At 47.0% G+C, this 24,369-nt stretch overlaps 1 protein-coding gene across 1 annotated transcript in view; it reads left to right on the top strand.

The window, feature by feature from the left end:
* The window catches only part of LOC147693027 (thioredoxin reductase 1, cytoplasmic-like), a 96,924-nt gene that overhangs the window by 42,868 nt on the left and 29,687 nt on the right, over positions 1-24,369 (top strand). Inside the window, exons 6-11 of the mRNA XM_086939270.1 lie at positions 6,361-6,480; positions 6,888-7,030; positions 7,788-7,903; positions 11,131-11,356; positions 11,587-11,679; positions 20,680-20,756. Of these exons, the coding sequence (XP_086795396.1) occupies positions 6,361-6,480; positions 6,888-7,030; positions 7,788-7,903; positions 11,131-11,356; positions 11,587-11,679; positions 20,680-20,756 (775 nt within the window). The remainder of the gene's footprint in view (positions 1-6,360; positions 6,481-6,887; positions 7,031-7,787; positions 7,904-11,130; positions 11,357-11,586; positions 11,680-20,679; positions 20,757-24,369) is intronic.

Here is a 24,369-nt window from a genome sequence, read left to right as displayed (position 1 = left end):
TGCACATTGTTGTCCTGGAAGAGTCTTCGAAGTATCACGAGATAGGTGGCTCCTCCCCTGGACTACAGTGCGCATGGGCATAGACTCCATCCCCAGATTGTTTTTTTCCGCCATTGGGTTGGGATGCATATTTGTTAACTCAAGTTCAGAATTGATGATAAACGTTCTTTTTGGCCAAAAGGCCTTCAGTATATCATCGGTATTGTCTTGCGATTGGTGCCCAGTTCTGTTCCTGCTCAGTTCCCGAGCCGGACATCCAGAGGAGCTGCGTGGCTTTTCGGCACTGAAGGCCCAGTCGACGCCAAAGGCCTTTTCAAGGAACCATCATGGAACGGAGCCCGTTCAAGAGGTGTCCCGTGTGCGACTCTAAATATCCTCACATCAACGTCCACCCGGTGTTCAACAAGTGCCTGTTGCCGGATCACGATGAAGCCAGCTGTATGGCTTGTTCTCGTTTCCGCTCCAAGAAGACTATTCGACTTCGACGCGCTGCGCGCAAGGAGGCGCAGCAGACGGCACCTGACCCGGTGAACATTTTCGATGCCAAGGAGGATGAGGGAGTCTAGCAGGAAGTTCGGGAGAACCTGTCTGATCCCGCATCGGAGATCGACTCCAGCTACGACGCGGATATTGAAATGGTCGATAATGAAGACTCCGTCTACGAGGTAGAGACTACGATGGAGCCTTTGGGGCCGTGGAAGATGGCTCGAGCGAAGAGCTGGGCCCAACCGTTGGTACGGGGGCCGAAACGCTTGATAAGGCTCAGGTCGAGGGATCGCCACATGACCTTACCCAAGATCTTACACTGGGTTCTACAGCCTCGCCTCAAGGCCCGGCTTCGGACACTTCTAAGGAGCCATGGGTTGACCGATCGAAACCAAAAGCATCGATGTCTACGCAACCGAAAGCACTGGAGGCGAAATCGAAACCGAAAGTGCGTATTGCTTTGGTCGGCTCTAAGTCCTCTGAACTATCAGCACCGGTGAAGCATAAAGGTGTTATCGACCTGGTGAGGTCACTAAAGGGTGTCGAGCCGAAGGCTGGGACACCGAAAAAACTGGTCACGGTCGTCGAGCCGAAATCGGCGCCGAAGGCCGTTGACACAGACAAAGGACTCGGAGCTCAGAAGGTTCTCTTACCTACCCGTTAAGCAGACAAGGCTAAGAGCGGTACGAACCTAGAGTCCACGCCTGGCGGTGGCTCGAAGGAAACAGTCGAGTCCACGCAGCCGTCGGCCTCCTTCTCTAAGCAGGTGTCGGAATCGCTGAAACTAATTAAGCAGAAGGCTTCTACTGTCGGACCGAAGGATACTCCACAAACTAAGCCTGCCAGTAAACCTCCCAAATCGTCGGCGGCCATCCAGTTCACGCTGCTGCCGAAAGTGGTACTTTAGGCCTTTGCCCGTAAGACGGCCGTCGAAGCATCCAAGAAGGTGTCCACGGGGCCGAAGTCAACAACTGCGGTAGTGGTCACGAAGCATCGACAACCTCCGCTTGTAGAGCAGTTGGAACAATTTATCAACGCCGACACGGGTAGACTTTCTTTCAATTTACTAACGAAAGATCGCCCCGGAACAGCCTATGGAGTCATACAAAATTCCATTGAAAGAACGATTCGACTACATAACCCATTCTTGTCGAACCTGTATCACCAAATGGCCAAGACACTACTCCAATCTCGCCAATTTACTCGGATGTGGAGACAGGCGAAGGTGACAATGAGTACAATTATCCTATAGACACTGATCCTGAAGATCACAATGAACCCTGGGCAGACGCTGCTGACCCAGGAGATCCACACACTGCCCCGGGCAGTCATGTGTATGCTGTAAAAACCTCGCCTACTGAAGCCTCAGCGGCATTTAATGCACTTATTGAAAGGGCAGCCAAAAAATCATGATGTCTAGCTCCATGCTGACCCTATTGAAGTGGATTTTTTGTTTGACACCTTTTCCACCTCAGAGAGAACTGTCAAGACTCTGCCAATGCTAAAGGGTGTCCTAAAACATGCTGGAGACATTTTTAAAGAGCCCACGAGGGCCAGGGTGATAAACCCCAGAATTGAGAAAGTACAAACCGGCGCCTGGGGACCCTACCTACATCAAGGGACAGTTGCCGTTGGACTCTCTGGTTGTTACCAATGCCCGGAAGAGGGCAAACTCGCAAACAACGGGTGATGCTCCTCCCCCTGACAAAGAATCTAAAGTGCTAGAAGCATCAGAGAAAAGGGTGGCAGCTCAAGCGGCCAATATCTGGCGCATTTCTAACACTCAGGCACTCTTAGCCAGATATGACAGGGCCCATTGCGATCCACTTGAGACCCTGTACAACACTTGCCAGATGAATATAAGGAGGCAGCAGAGATGCTCCTACAGGAAGGAAAGCTTATTTCAAATGCTTCTATCAAGTGTGCACTGGACGCAGCAGACGCCGCGGCCCGTGCCATTAACACAAGTGTGATGTTACGGCGACATGCCTGGCTGAGAATCTCGGTTTCAAGCCAGAGATAGACCACCATACTAAATCAGCCTGTAAACCCTGATCACTTATTTGGACCAGAGGTGGACACCACCTTGGAAAAGATCAAAAAGGACACAGACTGCAAAGTCTATGGGGGCTCTTCGGTCGCAGCAGTTCAGAGGTGGTTATTTTCGTCGCTCAAACAATAGAGGAGTTTCCAGAGGCCAGCTGTCCCAGCAAACACAGTACAATAAAGGTGGCGCGCAAACCACCTACACCAAACAAGGTAGAGGTGGCTATCGTGGAAACGGTGCCAAGGGCAGAGGTCGTGGAAACAACAGCTCCCGATCCTCCGCCACTAACAAACAGTGACGCCTTGTCACTGCCCCCCGACCATACAACACCGGTCGGGGGGAGACTACAACAGTTCCTGCCGGTCTGGAAATCCATCACCACAGACAGGTGGGTCAGGAAGCTTATCCAGTACGGTTATTGTCTTGAGTTAACATCCACTCCACCCAACATACCCCCAAGACCCCGTCCTATGTCCACAGAGCATTTGCACTTATTGCAGCAGGAGGTACTCGTCATACTGCAAAAAGGAGCAATCTAGCTCGTGCCTGTGGAAGAAAGAGGTACAGGAGTGTACTCGCTGTACTTCTTGATCCCAAAAAAGGACGGGTCCCTCAAACCCATACTGGACCTCAGACCCCTAAACCAGTACATTCAGAACACTTTCACATGCTAACATTGCAGCAGGTTCTACCGTTGCTCAGTCAGGGAGATTTCCTCGCAACATTAGATCTGAAAGATGCATATTTTCATATTCCGCTACACCCGTCTCATAGAAAATACCTCCGGTTCACCATTCAGAATCAGCATTTCCAATTCAAGGTCCTCCCTTTCGGAGTGACGACGGCACCCAGGGTGTTTACAAAGTGCCTGGCGACAGTTGCTGCACACCTACGGAGACAGAACGTTCACGTCTACCCTTATCTGGACGACTGGCTTATCCAAGCAAAGTCGGCCGAGCAGTGTGCCGCCCACATGTCTTACACCATTCACCTTCTTCACGATCTCGGATTCTCACTGAATTATCCAAAGTCCCACCTTCAGCCCACCCACGTACGGCAGTATCTGGGCGCGACAATAGATACTCTGGCAGCCAAAGCACAGCCAAATTCAGTGAGTATCAACAGCATTCAATTGCTGATACAAAAATTCAGACCGGAACACTCGCTTCCGGCACAAGTGTTCATGCAGTTGATAGGCATGATGGCCTTCTGCATCTTCATAGTCCGCACGCAAGACTACACATGCGTCCGCTTCAGGAGTGCTTAGCAAGTCAGTGGAATCAGGCTCACGGACAGTTGAAAGACCTAGTGTTGGTGACTGGTCGTGAGTACAGCTCTCTACATTGGTGGAATCCACAAAACCTTTGCAGGGGCCGACCGTTCCAGGAGCCTGTGCCACAGATCATTCTGACAACTGACTCATCTCTCTAGGGATGGGGAGCTCATGTACTCCACTACACAGTGCAGGGACTATGGACAACGCAGCAAAAGAAGATGCACATCAACCTTCTAGAACTGATGGCTATCTTCATGGCGATGAAAGCATTCAAAGTACATCTGTGCAACAAGGTCGTGTTCCGGACGGACAACATAACGGCCATGTACTACATTCAGAAGCAGGAAGGTACACACTCTCCACAGTTGTCTCATCTGGCTCAGAGCATGTGGAAGTGGGCCATTCAGAGAAACTTCTTCCTCATGGCGGAACACCTCCCGGGCAAGGACAATCAGATGGCGGACTTGCTCAGCAGGTACAGCCACCAAATGCATGAGTGGGAGATACATCCATCAGTACTCCACCCGTACTTCCAGCAGTGGGGTCATCCAGAGATGGACCTGTTCGCCACAAAGGAAAACGCCAAAGCTTTGCCGCCAGGTTTCCACACCCACAGTCGCAGGGCAATGCGATATGGATGAACTGGTCAGGCAGATTTGCGTACGCTTTTTCCCCAGCACCTCTAATACCGCTGGTGGCACGCAAGCTGAAGCAACACTCGATGACACTCATCCTGGTTGCTCCGACGTGGGCACGCCAACCATGGTACACTACGTTTCTAGAACTATCCGTGGTACCGCATCAAAGGCTGCACCTCACACCCTGGCTTTTGACGCAGAGCCATGGCGACATTCAGCATCCAGATCCGCAACAGCTCAACTTGGCGATCTGGCTCCTGAGGTCTTAGAATTTGGCTACCTCAACTTGCCTCCCGACTGTATGGATATCATAAAGGAGGCAAGAAGGCCCACCACCAGAGCATGCTTTGCGGCAAAATGGAAGCGGTTTGTCATTTATTGTGCAGACCACAATATCAACCCGCTAGACGCATCTACTCACAACATCATTTGTGATCTGTTACATCTATACAAATGCAATCTGGCCTATGCTTCCATTCGTATACATTTGTCCGCAATAGCAGCTTATCTACAAAACGGGCAGCATCTCTCACTCCTCAGAGTGCCTGCCATTAAAGCCTTTCTGGAAAGACTCAAACGATTCATTCCTCCCCGGACCCCACCAGCTCCTGAATGGAACCTAAATGTGGTCCTCACCAGACTGATGGGGCCACCTTTTGAGCCTCTACACTCATGCGAGATTCAGTTCTTGACGTGGAAAGTGGCTTTCCTGATAGCGATCACGTTAGTGAACTCCAGGCACTAACTATCCAAGAGCCATTCATACAAATTCACTTTAACAGGGTGGTGCTTCGCACTAACCCGAAGTTTTTTTCCTAAAGTGGTTTCACAGTTCCATATCAATCAGACTATAGAACTGCCTGTGTTCTTCCAAAATCCTGAGTCAGTGGCGGAGAGAATGCTCCACACACTAAACGTCAAGAGCTTTAATGTACTACATAGATGGGACCAAGGATTAGCGGAAAACAAAACAACTATTTGTTGCCTTTTCGCCACAACACAAAGGCAACCCCATTTCAAAAGCAGGTATAGCCAGGTGGATCGTTAAGTGCATTCAAATTTGCTATCAAAAAGCCAAGCGCACTTTAACGGTTCCCCCACGGGCCCACTCCACGCGAAAGTTGGGGGCCTCCAAGGCTTTCCTTGGAAATATTCCTTTAGAAGACATATGTAGAGCAGCCACTTGGTCTACCACACACACATTTACTAAACACTACTGTGTAGATGTGCACTCCAAACAGAAGGCAGCTGTAGGGCAGGCTGTTCTAAAAACACTTTTTCAAACTGCTGCAGCTGGCACAGGCAGCCGCCGCTAATGGAGGGACTGCTATGTATTCTGTGCACAGATATGAATTCAGCAACCCACATGCCTCGAACCGAATATGCTACTTACCAGTATGCATCTGTTCTTGGCATGTAGGGCTGCTGACATTCATATCGCCCGCTCTCCTCCCCGGTGCCTGTAGCGGCTGCAGCACTCAGAATTACTCTTAGCATGGTCATCACATACTGTACTACACTCCATCTCTGCCACAATGGCGAAAAACAATCTGAGGATGGAGAGGATACCCATGCGCACTGTAGTCCAGGGGAAGAGCCACCTATCTTGTGATACTTCGACTCTTCCAGGACAACAATGTGCAATCATCCGGACCCAACACTAGGCGGCTATCTATGCACATATATGAATGTCAGCAGCCCTACATGCCAAGAACAGATGCATACTGGTAAGTAGCATATTCGGTTTGTGCTGTCATGACTCTCAAACCACCCCTAAGTTGATCCCTCATTTTTTTTTTATACAGTATCCACAATGTTTCATCTGTTCGTTTTTCTTTTGCCGTTTGAGTTTTACTTTATTCAGTGTGCCCAAAGGACACAAAATAAATGAATATTCATTTCCTCTTTCCAAGGTCTCGGAGGTACCTGTGTGAATGTAGGTTGTATTCCTAAGAAGTTAATGCACCAAGCAGCACTACTGGGGCAAGCGTTGCGAGACTCCAGGAAGTTTGGATGGGAATATGACGAACAGGGTAACTCATTTGGTTTCATTTTAATATTTGACCATAGTATATAATGTGAAGTAGCTATAGAGCAGGTTGTTTTTGTTTCGAAGACTACCCCCGAAAGCCATTTTGGTCTGTAGCAGTGCACTGGAAGAAACTGTGTGGCAAAAACATGGCCATTGAAGCTTTCTTCTGTATATGGAAACTGTTTATGCTGGAAAGTTTTTAATGGCATTTTATGTTTATTCATCCAACAAACCAACTGCTCCTGTTTGTTAAATATTTAAGCAGTGCCACAAAGTATAGTCATAACTTGTCTGATTACCCCCACATTCTGTGCCTTAAAACTAGGCAAAACCGTTCCTTCATGTACTTTTGTCCTCCGTATTTAACAAGTGCCTAGTTATTTTTCTCATCAAATACTTCTATTTTAGTTAAACACAATTGGCAAACCATGACCGAAGAAATTCAGAACTACATCGGATCCCTTAATTGGGGATACAGGGTGTCTCTGCGTGACAAGAAGGTGACTTATGAAAACGCCTATGCAGAGTTTGTAGAACCACACAAGATCAGGGTATGTAAAACATTAATGATGCTGCTAACTTAATGGTTCAGACTAATATTCTTGTATTGTATGGTTGGTTTTATCAAAATGTAGAATGGCAAAATTACTTTTAAAAAAACATACCTTTTGTAGTTTAGAGAAGTCCTTTGCAGAAGAAAGTGTAACTGTGTAAATCATGACAGTGATTTGAGGGCAGTAAGAAGCAAGCAATTACTGTCGCTAGACACGGTTGGATTTCTTTATAACCACTGGCCTTTTCTCCTTTGGAGGTAATTATTTTAATTTGATCTGTGTTTTTTGGGTTTTTTGTTGATGCATTGTAATCGTCAAACTGTTCTATTTTCGAAATTGTTTAAACATAGCTTTAAATCTACATAATCAAAAACCTAAATTCTTTTAGTTCTTCTACTGCCCCAGATATTACACACTTTAAATAATACATTCTGTGCTCCTAAGCCAGAGTGTGAAAGTCCTTATGTTCAATAATTTAATGCATGCGTTGGTTGCACTGAAATCTACATTGTAGTGTTGTTCTAATGATGGATTTTTAACACTTATGAAGTCCGAGCCGAAAACTACACTGACTACAAACCCTTTTAAGGATGTAGATTAAAATCTGCCATTAAATTCAGACCTGAAGGCAATTGTTTGACTAAAAGGTTTTCTTCGTGAAAAGAAAAAGATGTGCATAATCGGAAGTGTTGAAAGGCAATATCTCCTTATATATTGAAGAGGTCTTGTAAAACCTCCATTTTCTGTATTTCAGGCGACCGGCAGGAACAAAAAGGAAAAATTCTTCACTGCTGATAAATTTGTGGTAGCAACAGGGGAGAGACCACGATATTTGGGCATCCCTGGAGACAAGGAATATTGTATCACAAGGTAAGAACACTTCTACAGGGGGAACCTAAATAATAATAATTAGCACTTATATAGCGCAACTAACACCCTAAGGGTACCCTGGCTCTGTGATACGAATGTCTAGCTAAGTGTGGATACTGGTGGAATGAGCCTTGCCAGAAAGAAGATTAACAAGATGTCAGATAGCATACTCTAGATAAAGCCATGTTTTTATTATTTTTCTAAACTGCAGGAGGTCCTCTATTTGTCTGATATCAGGTGGAAGTTTGTTCTAGAGGTGTGAGGCTGGCGTACTAAAAGCCCTGCCTTCCGATTTTAATTTTCCTGACTCTGAGCACCTTCACCAGAGTGGCCGAAGAGGAGTGAAGCGTTCGGGGTGGGACGTACCATGTAAACTTCTCCTGCAGAGATTTGGGTCCATAGCCGTGCAAGGTTTTGAACACAATACACAGTGCCTTAAATTGTATCCTCTGCGAGATTGGCAGCCAGTGCAACTCTGAGAGTGCCTGGGAGGCGGAAGAGCGGCATGATCTCTGTAATGCCAGCTTGGCTGCCATATCCCGTATTCTCTGTAGTCTCTCGATCAGATACTTTGGTGATTCCAGTAGCAGAGCGTTACAGTAGTTCAATCTACTGAAGATAGTGCTTCGGACTATCCGTGTTCTAGCCTGTTTAGAGAACATCTTGAAGATTTTCCAAAATGCTCTAATCAAAGTAAAGCAGCTGCCAACTCTTTTGTTAACATGTGCTTTAGAGACTGTCACAGAATCGTAATCTTTACAATTTTATCCATTTCTATTCTATTGGAGTGCTTTGGTAATAGAAAGGTGCTTTGTGTCACAGTTGGTGGTAAGAAGTGCAATGCATCTGTATGGAAGCAGTGGCAAATGTGCAAAGCACACCCCAATAGGAAACACTGTCTGAACAGTTTTACACCAATTGTCCCTTATGTAGGGCATCTTTGTATACCAGCCATTGCCTCTTAGTTAACATTCTCAAATTTGACAGATCTGAAAAACAGGTTAGTGTTAAATTCCTTACCTTGGAATATCTCCAGACGTCAGACTGGATCCGGAAAGATTTGCATAGCAGTTCCCTTGCGCGCCGGTATGCGTCTGCGTCTCCGCATGTGTCGTTAGGGCAGGATGGCGTCGCCGTAGTACGCCGCCCTCGCGCTCTGACGTCCGTTCTTCTTTTATCCGCGCCAGCAAGCGCAGATCCGGAAAATGCAGAACTCCTTAGTCAATTTATGACTAACTTTTTCGATCTTTTTGATCCTGTTTCGAGTCTTAAGACTATCTGTGCCGGTAGGGATGCTCTGGTTCATGCCCTGTGCCGATTTCAACCAACTGATGTCAGTTACCTACCCCCATCGGCGGTGCCTGTAGTGCTGCCCCCTCAACACCACCCGACGCGGCTGGGGGTTCGGCGTGACACCACCGCCAGCTCCATACCGGCGGTCCCTGGGCTGAACGCGACGCCGGAGATCGATGCCTTCCTCATGGCCATGAGTCGCACTCTCCTCCGTCTGGTCCCGCTGTGGTGCCCTCTGGCCCCAAGGCCCCGACAGAGCCCAAGCGGGCAGGGTGCTTCGGCACCTTCAACTACTTCAGTCCCGACACCGCAGGGCCCAACTGGATCTGGGTCGCTGCTGGTCGACATCACGACGCCGACCCCCAAGGTGTCGCCCCCGACTCCGTCCCCGGACGACATCCCTGGTCCCTCCCTCGGTCCGGATCCGGCATTGGACCGGCGTCGCTCGACGCCATATTCGTCACCGAGAGAAGAGCAATTCTTCTATGATCCGGCCCCATCCTTTGAACCTGACTATCAGGAGATGGGAGGCGAGGGGGATTGGGAGGGGTCTGAGGACCCTCTGGCACGGGAGTGCCAGTCATATCAGGACTAGGCAGTGGATCTAGGGGAGGCCAGTGGTTTGGACACTTCACCCGACACTGGCTTTGTCTCCTCCTACCGTGGCAACGGAGGAGGGGGCCGCGTACAGCGTGGTGATGACGATGGCGGCCGTGGCCTTGGCTCTTGAACTCCCCGTCGCGGCCGTGAGGACTAACCTCCTCACGGAGGTCCTTAAACTCCAGGCAAGCTCTTGGGAGCATGTACTGCCATTTAATGAGGCCCTTACTGACGTTCTGTTGGGCACTTGCCCACTCACTGCTATCTCTATCATCCACTGAACCCGTCGCACCCCAACTCAAACCCCATACAACCTCTTGTACTCCCACTTACAGACCCATACCAAGACTCACATACCCACTTCCTCCTCCAAGGCGCTCGCACACCGAGCCACCCACTCACCCGTACAACCATTCACACATACAGCCACTCTGACCCACTTATTTACCTACAGTCACTCCCACTCACCCATATATCCATACAAGCTCTCACATTGGCTGACTCACCCATACAGCCATTCACACAGACCCTTATTCTCCAATACAGCCAATCTCACACCAACTCACTTAACCAAACACTCACCCATACAGTCACTGCACACCCGTTTATTCACCAATACAACCACTGACTAACCTACTCACTGATACGTACACTCACAGCATCTCACTCACCCGCACAGCAACTCACACACCCTTATACACCCATATAGCCACTTAAACACCCATACACAGAAGGATACAGTCACACAGCAACTCTCATAATGTTAATAGTATTGCTTCAGGTGCACCTAGTATACTCATTTTAATTTTTGTAGTAGGTTACTATAAATGTTTAGCACCCAGAAACTCTTAAACACCTAATCCCTTGATGTCATCAGTGATGTCAATGACCATGGCATGAGTTATGTAATATGTGACGTTATAAGTAGTGCATTGCAGGGGCGTTACTTAAAATTAGCTTCTCTAACTATAACTGCTGAATTTCATTGGGTTTGTACAAGTAAAATCTTAGCCTATAACGTCCCTGTAACTTTTTTTCTTTTCTTTCCCCCAGTGAAAGTGTGTGTGTACATATATAATATGTATCTAGTGGTGTTGGAATGGGTTCCAAGGAGATCAGTAAGGAGGTGTGGTGGGTAGTTATCAACCTGCGTGTTTTCACCATATATAAATGAGAATTTCTATAACTCTCATTGAATTTGATATAAATGTGGAATTTCACTTATGTTAAGAAAAATAAACTTAGTAGAATTTTTTTTTTTTCCTCGTAGGAATGTAAAGTGAAATATTATATAAGCCATCTTTCTATATTTTCTTCTTCTTATCCTTTTGCAGTGATGACCTGTTCTCTCTTCCTTACTGTCCTGGCAAGACACTTGTTGTGGGTGCTTCTTACGTAGCTTTGGAGTGTGCAGGCTTTCTTGCTGGAATTGGTGTAGACGTAACAGTCATGGTGCGCTCCATCCTTCTGCGTGGCTTTGACCAAGAAATGGCAGAACGAGCAGGTTCCTACATGGAAAAGCATGGTGTGAAATTCATTCGGAAATTTGTTCCAACTGCGGTAAGAATTTATTTCTGAGACGTAGTTATGAAGAGGTGTAGGTGCAGATGAAATGCGTTCAAGAATTTCACAACCTGAGTTTTGCTAAGCAAAGCAGTTGTTTCAACTGGCATAGAGCCATTTTGTTATGCAATATGCAATTAAAAGTACAGTAGCAGATCAAAGTGCACAAAACCGTGCATGTAAGTATGCTTGTTTTGAATGACCCCTCTGATAACTTCTTTATACAGATTGAACGGTTGGAAGAAGGCGCACCAGGGAAAATCAAAGTCGTGGCAAAGTCCACAGAGGGCCCAGATGAAATTGAAGGAGAATATAACACTGTAAGTTAAGTAATGTTGTGTTTAGTAATCAAACAAATGTAGATGAATCTTGGTATAGTGTGTTCACTGTTCATGAACTTGCATGATTTGGTGGTAGCATTCTTGGCCACCATTAGTTTTAGCAGGGACTCCCTCATTAGACACGAGGGATTTCTTTTTTATGGGAGTTTGTAAGGAGAGGTCTGTGGCATTTGGGAGGAGAGTTGGCCAGCACCTCGGGGAACCTCAAAATTCATACATTTGACAACTGGAGACCTAGACTCCTTAGTGGTGTCTCATCAATTACCTACAAATGTAGAAGTTTTGCTAGAAAACAGCAATTTTTTTCATTTTGTGGTGCTGGAACTCTAGAATTTCAGAAAAACTAAAGGTCCTACATTGTAATGTTCCTACATGTTTCCTGATAAAAACGATACCCCACGTGTGCATAGGTCAAACATTGTGACCCTATTAAAACCTCATTAACAAAGTATCATATTTAACCTGTTCGTGTCCTGTACCAGAGGCCCTTCTAAACCTGAGGTACTGTGTTTATATGTAGAAGTGTGGAAACACTGGGTGGTGTAAGTTTCAGAACTTTCTCCCTCAGAAACATGAATACATTCTGGTTTTACCCATTGACCTCTGCAAGGCATTTTGAAAAATAAGTGGTGGTATCAGTAAACTTCACACCAGTCCGAACTCTTTTGTGTCTAGTGTTCAGAAATATGAGGTTGATTGGTTTGCTTGGATATGTTTGGTTTCCAGCAAGGAGCAGGATGTGTTTCTGGGCTCCTTGCTGGAGTGCTGAGCTGTTCTCACGTGAGCGCAGAGATTAATGTGGTTTAGATTTTTTTCAAAGGTTAATCAAAAACAGTTTTCAGGCTCTTCGTTGGGACTCAGTTGTGTGTGTGTGTCTGCGCCACACCGAGGGTCTAGATGCTGTATGAATCCCATCAGCATTTGGCTCATTGGGTGCAGAGCTGTGTCCCTGTGCCATGTAAATACAAATAAAGAGAAAAAACTTTCCCTTTGGCCAAACAGCCCACTTTCCAGAAGTCTTGGTGCAGGGCAGAAAACAAGCTCTTATTTTCTCCTCATTAACAGTTCATATGATGTAGAAAAGCTTAGTTGGACCATAGCCTGGTATCCAATGGTGGTACTTCATGGAATTTGGCAGGAGGGGCTGGCTGCAGGTGGGCCGTCGGCATCTTTATTACGGTTGCTCCATTCAAGAATGTGGGGGACCATGTACAATGATTGAGGAGATCTGAAACAATAGCTCATCAATGGTCATTTACTTTTTTTCCCCCCTTCATGATTAGCCAAGAAAGGTAGTGTGAAAAAAGTACGTTCATTTGTGACCTGCCTGTGAAAGATATTGCAGCTGGACATGTCACCCCGTGGTATCTTGGTTGTCAAAGTCAGCCAGTAGCCAACCAACATAAGTCTGCTGTCCACTAATTCAGTTCAATAAGCAAACCAATTGCTTTAGAAAAAATAAATTAGAAAAACAAAGTGCATGTGGGCATGTGATTGGGATTCTTAATGTAGTTCTATTGCATTACTGGGATGTTGGGGTAGCTTACTTCCTTAATGAGTGTCCGATTTCTCTTCTGTCTATCTGTCCTAATAGAGGCTTATTTTATAAAGGTGAAAATTGACCTGCAGCTTCATCCGGTTAATGTTTTATTTATAAGCTGTTCTGAAAGGAGAGGCATTTTAGGTGTGCCTAATTATTTCAAGTAATAGATTCTGAGATGGTGGCCATGCCTGCATACATTGAGGGTCGAATACTGATGAAGTTCCATAGTTATGTCCTTCCTCCATCTCATTTTCAGTCATTCTTATCAGTGTTTTGAAGCATCCCTGGTGTGGGAATCGGTACTATTCGTCTAGCAGTGCATTCTTTGTTTGTATCCTCGACAGCACAGTGCCTTCAAGCTAGAAGCATCTCTGCCATTCTGTAATTGGGTAAAGAAAGAGTAACATTGATAGAGAGGTGCGGCTGTTATTATAGAATGGAAAACACTTTAAGTAGCACTGCCGACTCTCCAGCGGAACTCTTAGAATTGCTAGGGGGATATCCATATTGGATATTCTTGCTTATTATTGGGAATCACACCAGATACCCATCAATGACTGGCTGTTTGCGCCACAGGATCACCCAACCTACATGCTCTAAAGGGCCCAGATGCACTTCCTTCGCTGTGTGTGTGTTTGTGTGTGGTATGTATGTATACTTTAGACTCGCTGTCCTTTTCCTAGTCTTTTTTAGAGTTGTAAAAAGTTTTAGGTTGTTTGCCACAGTCACAACTTACAGCCTTATTTGGAGTTTGGTGGATGTCTGATGTACTAAGAGTAAGTTGCTATCGGTGGCATTCTAAATACAGCAGATGGGACATATACTACTTTTTGGTGGCTGTCCAACTGTCAGCCTCCCAAGTAATTCCCTTAATCTCCTTTTGAGCGTGTTATGGAATAACTCGCCTGTGTTGCTATATGGGAGAATACATTCTTCCAGACATGTTGAGATGCAGTAGCTACTGAAAGTTGAGCTGAGCTCATGTGGCATGTCCACTTTGTGCAAACCTGAAAAAAAATAACCTGACCATGTGGCCAACGTTTTCAGTGTTCTTTGATTCGCAAGTCTTTGGCCCAGAGGGGAGGCCAGTATGGCCGGGATGCCTGTCACCCCCTCCCAACACAATCCCCAAGGATGGGAAGACGGACACAGTTCTTGAACTTTTGGAAGGCGGGAGGGAGTTACCCTCCCGGCCGTATTTATTAAAATATGAAACAAAATTAAAACATTAAAATAACAGTTTCATATCATGTACAATTTTTCATTTATGACATTACGATGCACACACGCTTATTGGCTAACCTTAACAAAACTCTAATACAAAGGTTCTCCTAGCCGAGTCTAGACATCCTGCAAATGCATACTTTCTAAATAAAAATTGTACATCCTAACATTACGGGCCAACGGCAAGGTCGTAACCGGTGTCAGATCCCTACTACCAGAACTCCCCCCTCACGTGTGAGGGGCGGGCGCACAGAGGACTGTACCTCTGTGCCAACTTCCAATTTCCCTTGTCTTAGCGGGGGCCCCTTATTTAACTCGACGCCATCTTAGTGGTCGTCCGAGGACTCGTGTGAGGTGTCTAGAAGGTAGCGTAGACCCCCCTCCCACCCCACACTGCTTACCACATCCGCCGTCGCGGATGTCCTGGCCCCGGGAAATTCGTAGGAGGGGCACGTAGCCGCCTACTCCCCTGGGAGGGGCCTATGACCGCCTTCCCTTAAGGCGACCCCATACTTGGTGGGTGCCGCCTCCCCGTGTGAGGGGCCAATGGCCGCCTCCCCCCGGGTGCTCCCATCCGTAATGGGTGGCACCCCCCCTCTAGGGATCTTGAAATTACTGCTCACCGATCATGACCTTACTGCCACAGGCCGGATAGTTGACCGGCTATCCGGACCCCCCACAAACTCCTACTAAAGGTCATGGTTTTACAAACCCCTTAACCATGCTATGAAGTCTCCTATGAGTAAGACATTCCCCTCCCGGGACAAATGGACCCCATCTTCGAGATACATGTGGTCCCCCCGAATACATCCATGTGGAATACAATGCAACTTTCCTGAGCGAAACAACCTACTAAGTTTGTTATTGACTTTCTTTACTGAATGATTCAAAGCTGTCACAGAGAGGGCCCCCCGCCACACCTTCCTGGGAATCATGTGTGACCATGCTATCGTGCACCCTGGAACCCTTCTCGCCAACCAGCTAACAGTGGATAGAATTCGCTCGAGCAGTACTCGACTACCAATTGTCACCAAATCATTGCCTCCCAGGTGTACTATGAGTACAGACGGCGGTGACCTTGTCCGCCGTAACAGTCCCTCAATAAAACATTGAAATTGGTCAATACAGAGCCCGCCCCTTCCGTGGAAGGTCACCCTGCACCCGTATTCCCCAGCCACGTGAATCATGTCACCTGCTTTGAATACGTCCCCGGCACGCCTCACGTATGAGTGGCCAACGACCCACACCACTCTTCCCTCAGCCGGTGATCTTTGACCGCTGGTCCCCAGGTGTCGGGTCAACTGCACAGTCCGCCCCGCATAGCATACTCGCGAAACTGTAAACCAAACAGAAAACAAGAAGCGTGAGTGCATGACATTGGCTTCACAACAAGTGCAACCGCACATAACTTTTTATAACAGTTCGAGGACCAACGTCCCAATTGTTTCTCCTTTTCAACACTCAGACCCCTGGCTGTAGCCTCTGTAGCAGCCCCTATCCGTAAGGAATGGGTCCCAAAATCGCTCGGGTCCAAGCCCGCTGCCGCGATTGCCATTGTTAGCACCCGCTGAAACTGCAACCTAGTCAGTGGGGTGGCGTCGGTGTGTCTCAGCAAGCTTCCCCCCCATGATACCGCCCTTTGCGCTAAATATTCCTCAACACATTTCACTGGGCACATGGGGGACCCTCGCATGCGCTGGAAAACAACACTGTCCCCGATAGCTCCCTGATCGGTTTTGGACCTGGCTATTGTGACTACCATTGAATCACCCTTGATGAGAATGTGTTCTCGACACAGACCTCCCCCCGTATCCTGCTTATTCTTTGCCACCAGCTCGCTCACCCGCATAGCCCCATGGAATGCTAATGCGAAAGCGGCCCGGAACAGCACTGCCTCTGACTGGGATGAACATGCCGCAGGGAGTACGGACATCAACAGGGACAACCTTTCGAGCCCAAACGGGTGCCTCTCGTCCACTCTATGACCCTCAAGGCGTTGCCACCCTCGCAGTGCCTTCTTCACCAGAAAGGACGATGTGGGGTCCTTGATGCCATGCGCCTGCGCCATGAATGCAATGGCAGCCCGGTGCCTATTTGCCGTTGCCGCTGATCGGCCTGCCTTGTGGAGTGACACTAGAAACTTCAGGACATACTCCTCCTGCCCCCAATGCTCCCCTCTTGCTGGACCCAAAAATGCCCAATAGGAACGAAACGCTCCTTCGTATGCCTTCCTTGTCCTGGGGGGCTAGACTTGCTCCCACGAGGTCCTGTAATCCGGGGCACCGAGTAACCAGAGAGCTTCGGGGAATGGTGCCGCCACCAAGTCCGCGGAAGGTAGATAACCCCTGAAGGCCTGCATGTGGGAACGAGAGAGTGCATCAGCCGCCTGGTTCAGTACACCCGGCACGTGTCTTGCCCTAAACTGAACGTTCAGTCTCATACACAGTAGTACAATTTCCTTCAGTAATCTCAATATCCACTTGCAGCGTGCTGCCTGATTATTTATACATTCGACCACGGTCATGTTGTCGGACCAAAACACCACTGTGCGATCACGAAACCCATCTGGCCATGTCTTCAGGGCCACAAAAATGGGGAACAGCTCAAGAAACCCAATGTTACCTGTGAGCCCACTGGTGTGCCACCATGTCGGCCAGGTTTGTGCCGACCATCGATTACCGAAGATGGCGCCGAATCCCACATTCCCCGCCGAGTCGGTCCACAAACCCAGCTCCTCCGAGGAAGCTGCTGGCTTGCTCCACACAATTCGACCGTTAAAGTCCGCCAGAAATGCCAACCATATGCGCATATCCTGGCGAACCTCTGCAGACAGTCTTGTGCGGTGGTGCCCCTCCTTGAGACCGACCATGGCTTGTGCAATAGAGCGGGAAAAGGGGCGAGCCATTGGTATCACTCTAAGGGCAAAGTTAAGCTGCCCCACAGTTTGCTGTAACTGATGGAGAGTTACTTTCTCTTTGCTAATGCACAGTTCTAGAGGCCCTGAACTTCACCACTTTTTCCTAGGGCAAACGGAAGCATCCCTTCACAGAATCGAGCTCAATTCCAAGAAACTCTAGTGAAGTCGATGTCCCCACCGTCTTCCCTGGTGCCAATGGCACACCAAACTGCTTCATGAGAGTACAAAATTCCCGTAAAGCCTTTGCACATTCAGTGTCACCGGCTGGCCCCAAGAACAAAAAATCATCTAGGTAGTGCATAACCTGGGCATAGCCCGTGGCCCTGGTGAATGCCCATTGCAAAAAACAACTGAATTTCTCAAAATAAGCACAAGAGATGGAGCAACCCATTGGCATACATCTATCCATGTAATAGCGTCCCTGAAAAACAAAAGCTAACAGACGCTGATCCTGTGGGTGTACCGGGAGCACCCGGAACGCTGACTCAATATCCGATTTAGCCATCAGCGCTCCGGGCCCCAGGCGATTCAACATGGCGACGGCCTCATCGAATGATGCGTACCGCACCAAACAGATTCCTGGATCGATTGCATCGTTTACCGAAAGACCCCTAGGAGCCGACAAGTTATGAATTAACCTAAACTCACCTGGGTCCTTCTTGGGGACTACACCCAGTGGTGAACAAACGAAATTATTGACTGGCGGGTGCCTATATGGGCCAGCAACCCGGCCACGGGCAACTTCTTTTGCAATCTTACACTCCACCACCGCCGTATGCTGCTGAACCGACAGTTGGTTTTTACACCGTGATTCCCCCCGAAAATCCCCCGCCGGGATGTGGAAACCATACGAGAAGCCGTCTCGCAACACCCCAGCGGAGACATGATCAGGGTATTCATTCAGCCAGGGGATCATTGCCATGATGTCTACGGGGGTAGGTAGCGGTGCCCCTTGGTCGACATTAGACCTGTTTGGCCCCTCCTCTACCCCCTGTATCACCGTTCTTGGCTCTGCACGAACTCTCCGGGTGTGAAGAGTATCCGCACCCCGCACACTCATGCCTGAACTTACATGTCCCTTGTGGCCTCGTGCACTTGCCTCTGTTAAAGTTCCAACAGACCCCTTTTTTACCCCCGTTCCCACCACTTCTTGGTTGGTGGTCACTAGTGGCGCCCGCTCGAAAGGCCGCCGCCGAATAATGGCGGGAGGGCTCCGACCCATTCCCGCCGAGCGAAGACGACTTCGTCGTGCCTGGCAGGAGCTGCTTCTGCCAAGAGATGGAGTCGAAACAATCCCACGTCAGAGATGAGTCGTGCTCCTTGGCCTTACGAAACTTACTATCATAACCCAACCATTGATTGCCTTCATATGTTTCATAGAAATCCATTATACGTGTCTGGTAGCAAGCCAATTCGGTCAACACCTCGGGCTTACGTTCCCCCATGATCGCAGTGAACATTGCAAATGCCTTGGCCCAATTAGAGATCGTCTCATCCACCCTGAATCCCGCCATTTTTGCACGCCATACGCTCGGGTGCAACAAATCCTTCTGACTTTTAACATGCTCCACCTCGTGGTGGTCAGTCAAGAGAGAAAACATATTCACATATTTATCAGCCCAAATCAATTCTTTCGTGGCCAGCGGGATATGTTGGACCACCCTTTCCCTTCTTGAGGGTAACGCTCCCTCCCTTGCCATTGGCAATGGCTGCTTACCCGAATCGGTAGCTGGTCCTGCTGTTCCAACGCCAGGCGCCGGTCGTTCAGAGGGAACCTGAGGGGAAACAAGAGGGAGATTCGCCTTCGCAGCATCTCTCGATTGCCGCAACTGCTTCATTAGTAACCTGGCCTCTTTGGCCGTGTCTCCTGGTGTCGTAGTACCCTCAGTACCTTTGCCGAGCCATGCGGCCAACTGGGCGGCCAACTCCAGAGGCATATCCTCCTTGTTAGTGGGCGAAACCGGAATCGGTTGGCCTGCGTCCGGGATCGGAACCGGGGCCTCCACTGGACTAACCGGGCTTGCCGGGGGTGACTCGGAAACTGGGGCCTCCCCCCCCTGCTGCCCTATTCCTGGCCCTTTTACCTCTCCCAGCGGGGACTACTCCCGGCAATGCTGGCCCGATTACTTTCTTCGGTCTGCCCGTATTGTTCATCGCCGCCATCTGCTTTTTCATGCTCGCCATATCCTTCATTAGCATGCGAAGCATCTGCTCAGTCCCTGCCTTCTTTCCGACCTTCTTGCCAGGCATCGTTATCGGCTATTCGATCGTTGATGCTCACGAGGTCCTGGATCCGAGGGTACGGAGTTGCTGAAAGAGAAACACAACAATTACAAGTTCTCAAAAATGGCTCCTTGTTCCGTCGAGGGCTCACGTGCAACGAGGGGTGCAGCTTCCAAGCACAGGAACAAGAGGATGCTTCTTTGGCTTGTTGCTCCTTTTATTCTTCTTCGGGAGGGCGTGCACCCTCCTCCGGTCTGCCTACAGGGCGTGGCCAACGGTGTAGGTGTCTAGGACAACCCCTCTTGGGCGGGAAAAAGGCGCGCCCCGGCTACGCCGCTTCGGGCATACCAGCCGAGACACGCCTCCCGCCCAAAATGGTTTCCCGGGGGGATCCGGGCCCCCTACCATACGTTCGGGGGGACAGAGTGGTCGCCCCTTTCCATTTGTTTGCACGCTTCCTTGTTTTCACCACTCTGGCTCTGGTTGACTTTTCAATCCATTTTCATGAGAAAGTACTTGCGCTGAACTTGTTTAATTTCCAAAATCAACCCTTGCCTTTTTAATCATAATTTCTGAATTTTTGAAAGTCTTTGTGGGAGGGAATAAAAAAAAAAGCCTTCATTGTATGTAACCTCGGGTAACTAACATTTATGGTTTCAGAATATCAAACTGTGACCCTTCATACATCTGTTTTAAATATACCATTAACCCGTAGCCACAAGACTTGTTACCTTCGTGACTTGCATGAAAATCCATTTTATAACCTGAGGTTTGTGAATATCCCAGACTCCCCCCACCCCCCCTACACACACACACTATCTGCGCAAACATCTTTTTCTTGTATGTCTAAAGCCCATAAGAATCAAACTTTGTCGATGTAGGAAGCACATGCATATAATTTTGTGGTGCCAGATTGATAATTTGAAATAAAACTTAGTGTGAACATTCCAGTCCATCTGTACCAAATTAAAAGGGGCTTGAGCTTAAACAGGCCTCTAAATAAACTTTCCCCAAGTTAAAAACGGTTTTTATTTGTGTGAGTGTAATATGTAGATTCTTTTTTATTAATTAGGTTTTAATAGCTGTTGGTCGTGATGCCTGCACTAGGAACATTGGCCTGGACAAGATTGGTGTTGAAATCAATGAGAAGTAAGTTTGTTTTTCCATCCTTAACATTACTGAGTACATTTTCCTTGTTAGGGTATTAATGTGTTAGTAATTAGTTTTCTAAAAAACTAACTGCACAATCATATTAACCAACTTTGAAATATATCTTATGTAAAATATTGAAGCAATGGGTGACTTTAAATGTGTAAAATGTAAGCTATGGGGAAGTAGACCACAGTTTCCCTAAGCCTTTACTTGTCTTGTCCCGCCCAACGACAGACCACTGTTACTCCTGAAAGTATACTGATTTCTGTGATAAATCCTTGTGCTCGATTGATAGCTTGGCATATGCTGAAAGGCTTTCCCAAAAGAGGCGCCGGTTACATATACAACAAACTAAAAGCAGTTATTTTAAATTTCAAAAGTATGTTGAACAATGAAAATCTTGCTGAGTAGAAGCCACAAAAATGAAGACAATCAGAAATAGAGTTCACATGTTACAGAAAAATACTAACGTTTCATTAAAATCTGTAGTAGCAATCAAACGGGCATTGGTAGGCTGTGACTTGCACATCCTTCGTGACTGCCTCGCAATGGATTGTGACAAATGCTTCATTCAGGGGGTCTCTTATTTTTTTTTTTTCCACCATTAGAATTACAAACTTTTCTGGTTATTCAGAGCAGCAAGGCTGAAAGCTGTAGCCGATGACTTCATCGCCCTGTCGTTTGCAGACAGCGAGTTTTCCTTTGAAGTGGCCACTTCTAAATTTTCACTTATATATTGTGAGGAAATCTGATCTCAGGGAATACTCCTATTTAAAGTGTATAGATGTGTTTTGATCTATTAAAATCGTTGCTTGCATCACACTTCTGAATTAGTTGTGCTTAATTTTTGCATTCCTGGCTGCTGTAGGAGTTCTTCATTTACAGGTATTTACACTTTCTTGTAAGATACTAAAAATGACTTCCTACAGCCTTTCCTTTCACACAATGTACCACTCTGTACCCCTGTAAGGTTGCAGAGAATGAAAAGTGAAGTGAACTGTGACAGTGAGAGGAGTTTGTAAAGACCAATTACCTTGTTAGAAAATAAACCTCCAATTTGTCTGTAGACCTAGTCTGACTATTTACCTCTGTCTTTGAAGCGCAGAATTTAAAGACCCCTCTATTAATTGCTTGGACTTTCATGACTCACCAAAAATCGTCTCGCAAACCACAGTTTAGGAAACCCTGCTCTAAGCAAGAAAACCACTAAGCTGATGAAGGTTGTGATGTTTTGCTGAGCTTTGGGTCCCCAATGGTTAAAAACAAAATAAAGGCACGATTTAGATGACCTACAGAGTCAGTTAGTTGTTCTAACGGCACTGGCTCGTCCATTAAGCAAATTGTATGGTTGGGAGTGTTCAGTTAACCATAGTACAGCCACATCACTTACCAGACCACCAGTACTTGAAGTTAATATCTTACAGCTGTGAGTAAATTGGTTAAAACTGGAGTTGTTCAGAAGTCACTTCATAGAACAGACATTGCATTACCCAAAGCTTCCTATTACAAGTATTAGTGCCTTCTTTTAAACATCACCTGTGGAATTATTGGCAGTAGAGGACTTAAAGATCATATTGGTTTGCCATGGCCAAGACTGATGTAACATACCTCCTGTTGCTCTGTAGTCTGCCTGATTTCGGACTTCTCGTTTAAGGATTGACTGAGGATGAGCGTCCAATAAGATCCTAACCAGAATCATTCTGCCTACTACCAGCATTGCACTTTAAGCTCCCAAAATGTTGTGGACCCTGGTTCGCACTCTAGTTGTGAAATATATATATATATATATATATATATATATATATATATATATATATATATATATATATATATATATATATATACTCGTTTGTTAGCCATCCACTCTCCTCACTGACGAGAGCACCAACATTCTACTTTCAGCTTCGCTTGGGGAATACCAACTAGGGCCAAAGGGAAAGGGGTGGACGGAAGATACCACTTCTATAACTCAGTTACAACAAATCTTCCTTCCATAAGGGTGACAATGAAACCCCCAACCCCAGGTTCATGGGAATACGGATTTTGTAAAAGGGACCTTGGAAAGGGTAGGGGTATCAAAACTCCACCATTGACCATTTTCAAGTTGGACCACATTTTTTAACACTTTGACAATTTTGCAAGGTGAATAGTATTTACTTTGGGTGGCCCCCCTTTTATTGCTCTTCCTGGCTTGTACCATGTCACCTACCTCCCACTTGCCACACTTCACCCTGTGTTTTTTGTCATACCACTGCTTGTAGTTGTCTTGGTGTTGCTTGGTCTTTTCTCATACTTCCTCCCAATCCACTTCTCTAGCCTCGCCCCCACTTAACCAACTGGGATTAAATTTTGTGCATGGTTCTCTACCACGCAATGCCACAAAAGGAGAAATTCCTGAGACCTAATTAGGTGAGGTGTGGTATGCCCACACATTTCTTCAGTGAAGCTCCTATGTCATGTCCATTGGTGGCTGCTAACTGGATATTTTCCTTGATGATCCTGTTAGCGCGCTCCACTAAGCCATTTGCCTTCGGGCAATACAAGGCTGTGGTTTCATGCTTTATGTTCATTTTCCTGAGGAAGTTTCACATTTCTTCTGAGGTGAACTGTACACAGTTGTCGGTCACCAGGGTCGCAGGTATACCCTCTTCACAAAACACATCATCCAAGAACTCCATCACCAGTTTGGTGACACTGTGAACGAACTTATACTTGATCCAATGTGTAGTGTAGTCGATCAGGACTATCATGAAACTCTTCCTTTCTCCTAAATCCTGCATTGGTCCAATGATGTCCATGGCCAACTTGCTCCATGGTTTAGTTGGCACATTTAAAGGTGCTTTTTGCACTGCCTTGGATTTGTCGCTCCTGGCGCACGCCCCACATTCCTTTTCGAGTTGTTCAGCCATAGCATCCATCCTGGTGAACCAGAAAATAGTCCTTAACCTGGCTTTGGTAGTGCTACGCCCCAGATGGCCTTCATGTGCCAAGTCAATGACCTTCATCCTGAGGTCCTTGGGTAGTACCACCCTGTTGCGATATTCTTCCTCCAATGACACTTCATTCCTGACTTCCCAGTAATCCCCAATGCTGGCTTCAAGTTCACTCTTCTTATTCGGCCATCCTTTTTCCATGTAGTCTCTTAGGGTAATTAGCTCCTTGTCTTTCTCCATATTCTCCTCCCATTCCTTCTCCGTGATCGCAGGTATCTCCATTAATATGGGACTGTCAAGAGCTTCTTCTGTAGTCTCCACTCCTGGCAATGGTGACCTCAAAAGGAAATCCGCAATTTTGTTTTCCTTGCCCGGAACATATTCTACTTTGAAGTTGTAATGTTCCAGTCCCAGAATCCACCTGCTGATACGAGGAGTGCAATTTTCTAGACCCTTCACTGAAAATACGAAGGTGAGGGGTTTATGATCCGTTCGGATGGGCCAAAGAGTGAGGTTTCTTAAACATTTTGTTCTTCTATTTCTAAAGTAGAAGTTGTGTTTTGTATAGAAATGCAATCTGGTATTTTACTTTATTTATGATATATATCATACATTTATAGATTACCAGAATAACCATATCCGTGCAGGTCTTTGTGGAAAGACGCCCTCTATTATTT

Source organism: Lissotriton vulgaris, chromosome 9, assembly GCF_964263255.1.
Source record: "Lissotriton vulgaris chromosome 9, aLisVul1.2, whole genome shotgun sequence".
Classification (NCBI taxonomy): Eukaryota; Metazoa; Chordata; class Amphibia; order Caudata; family Salamandridae; genus Lissotriton; species Lissotriton vulgaris.
Note: the sequence above shows the minus strand (reverse complement) of the source record. Positions and strands in the feature narration are given on the sequence as shown.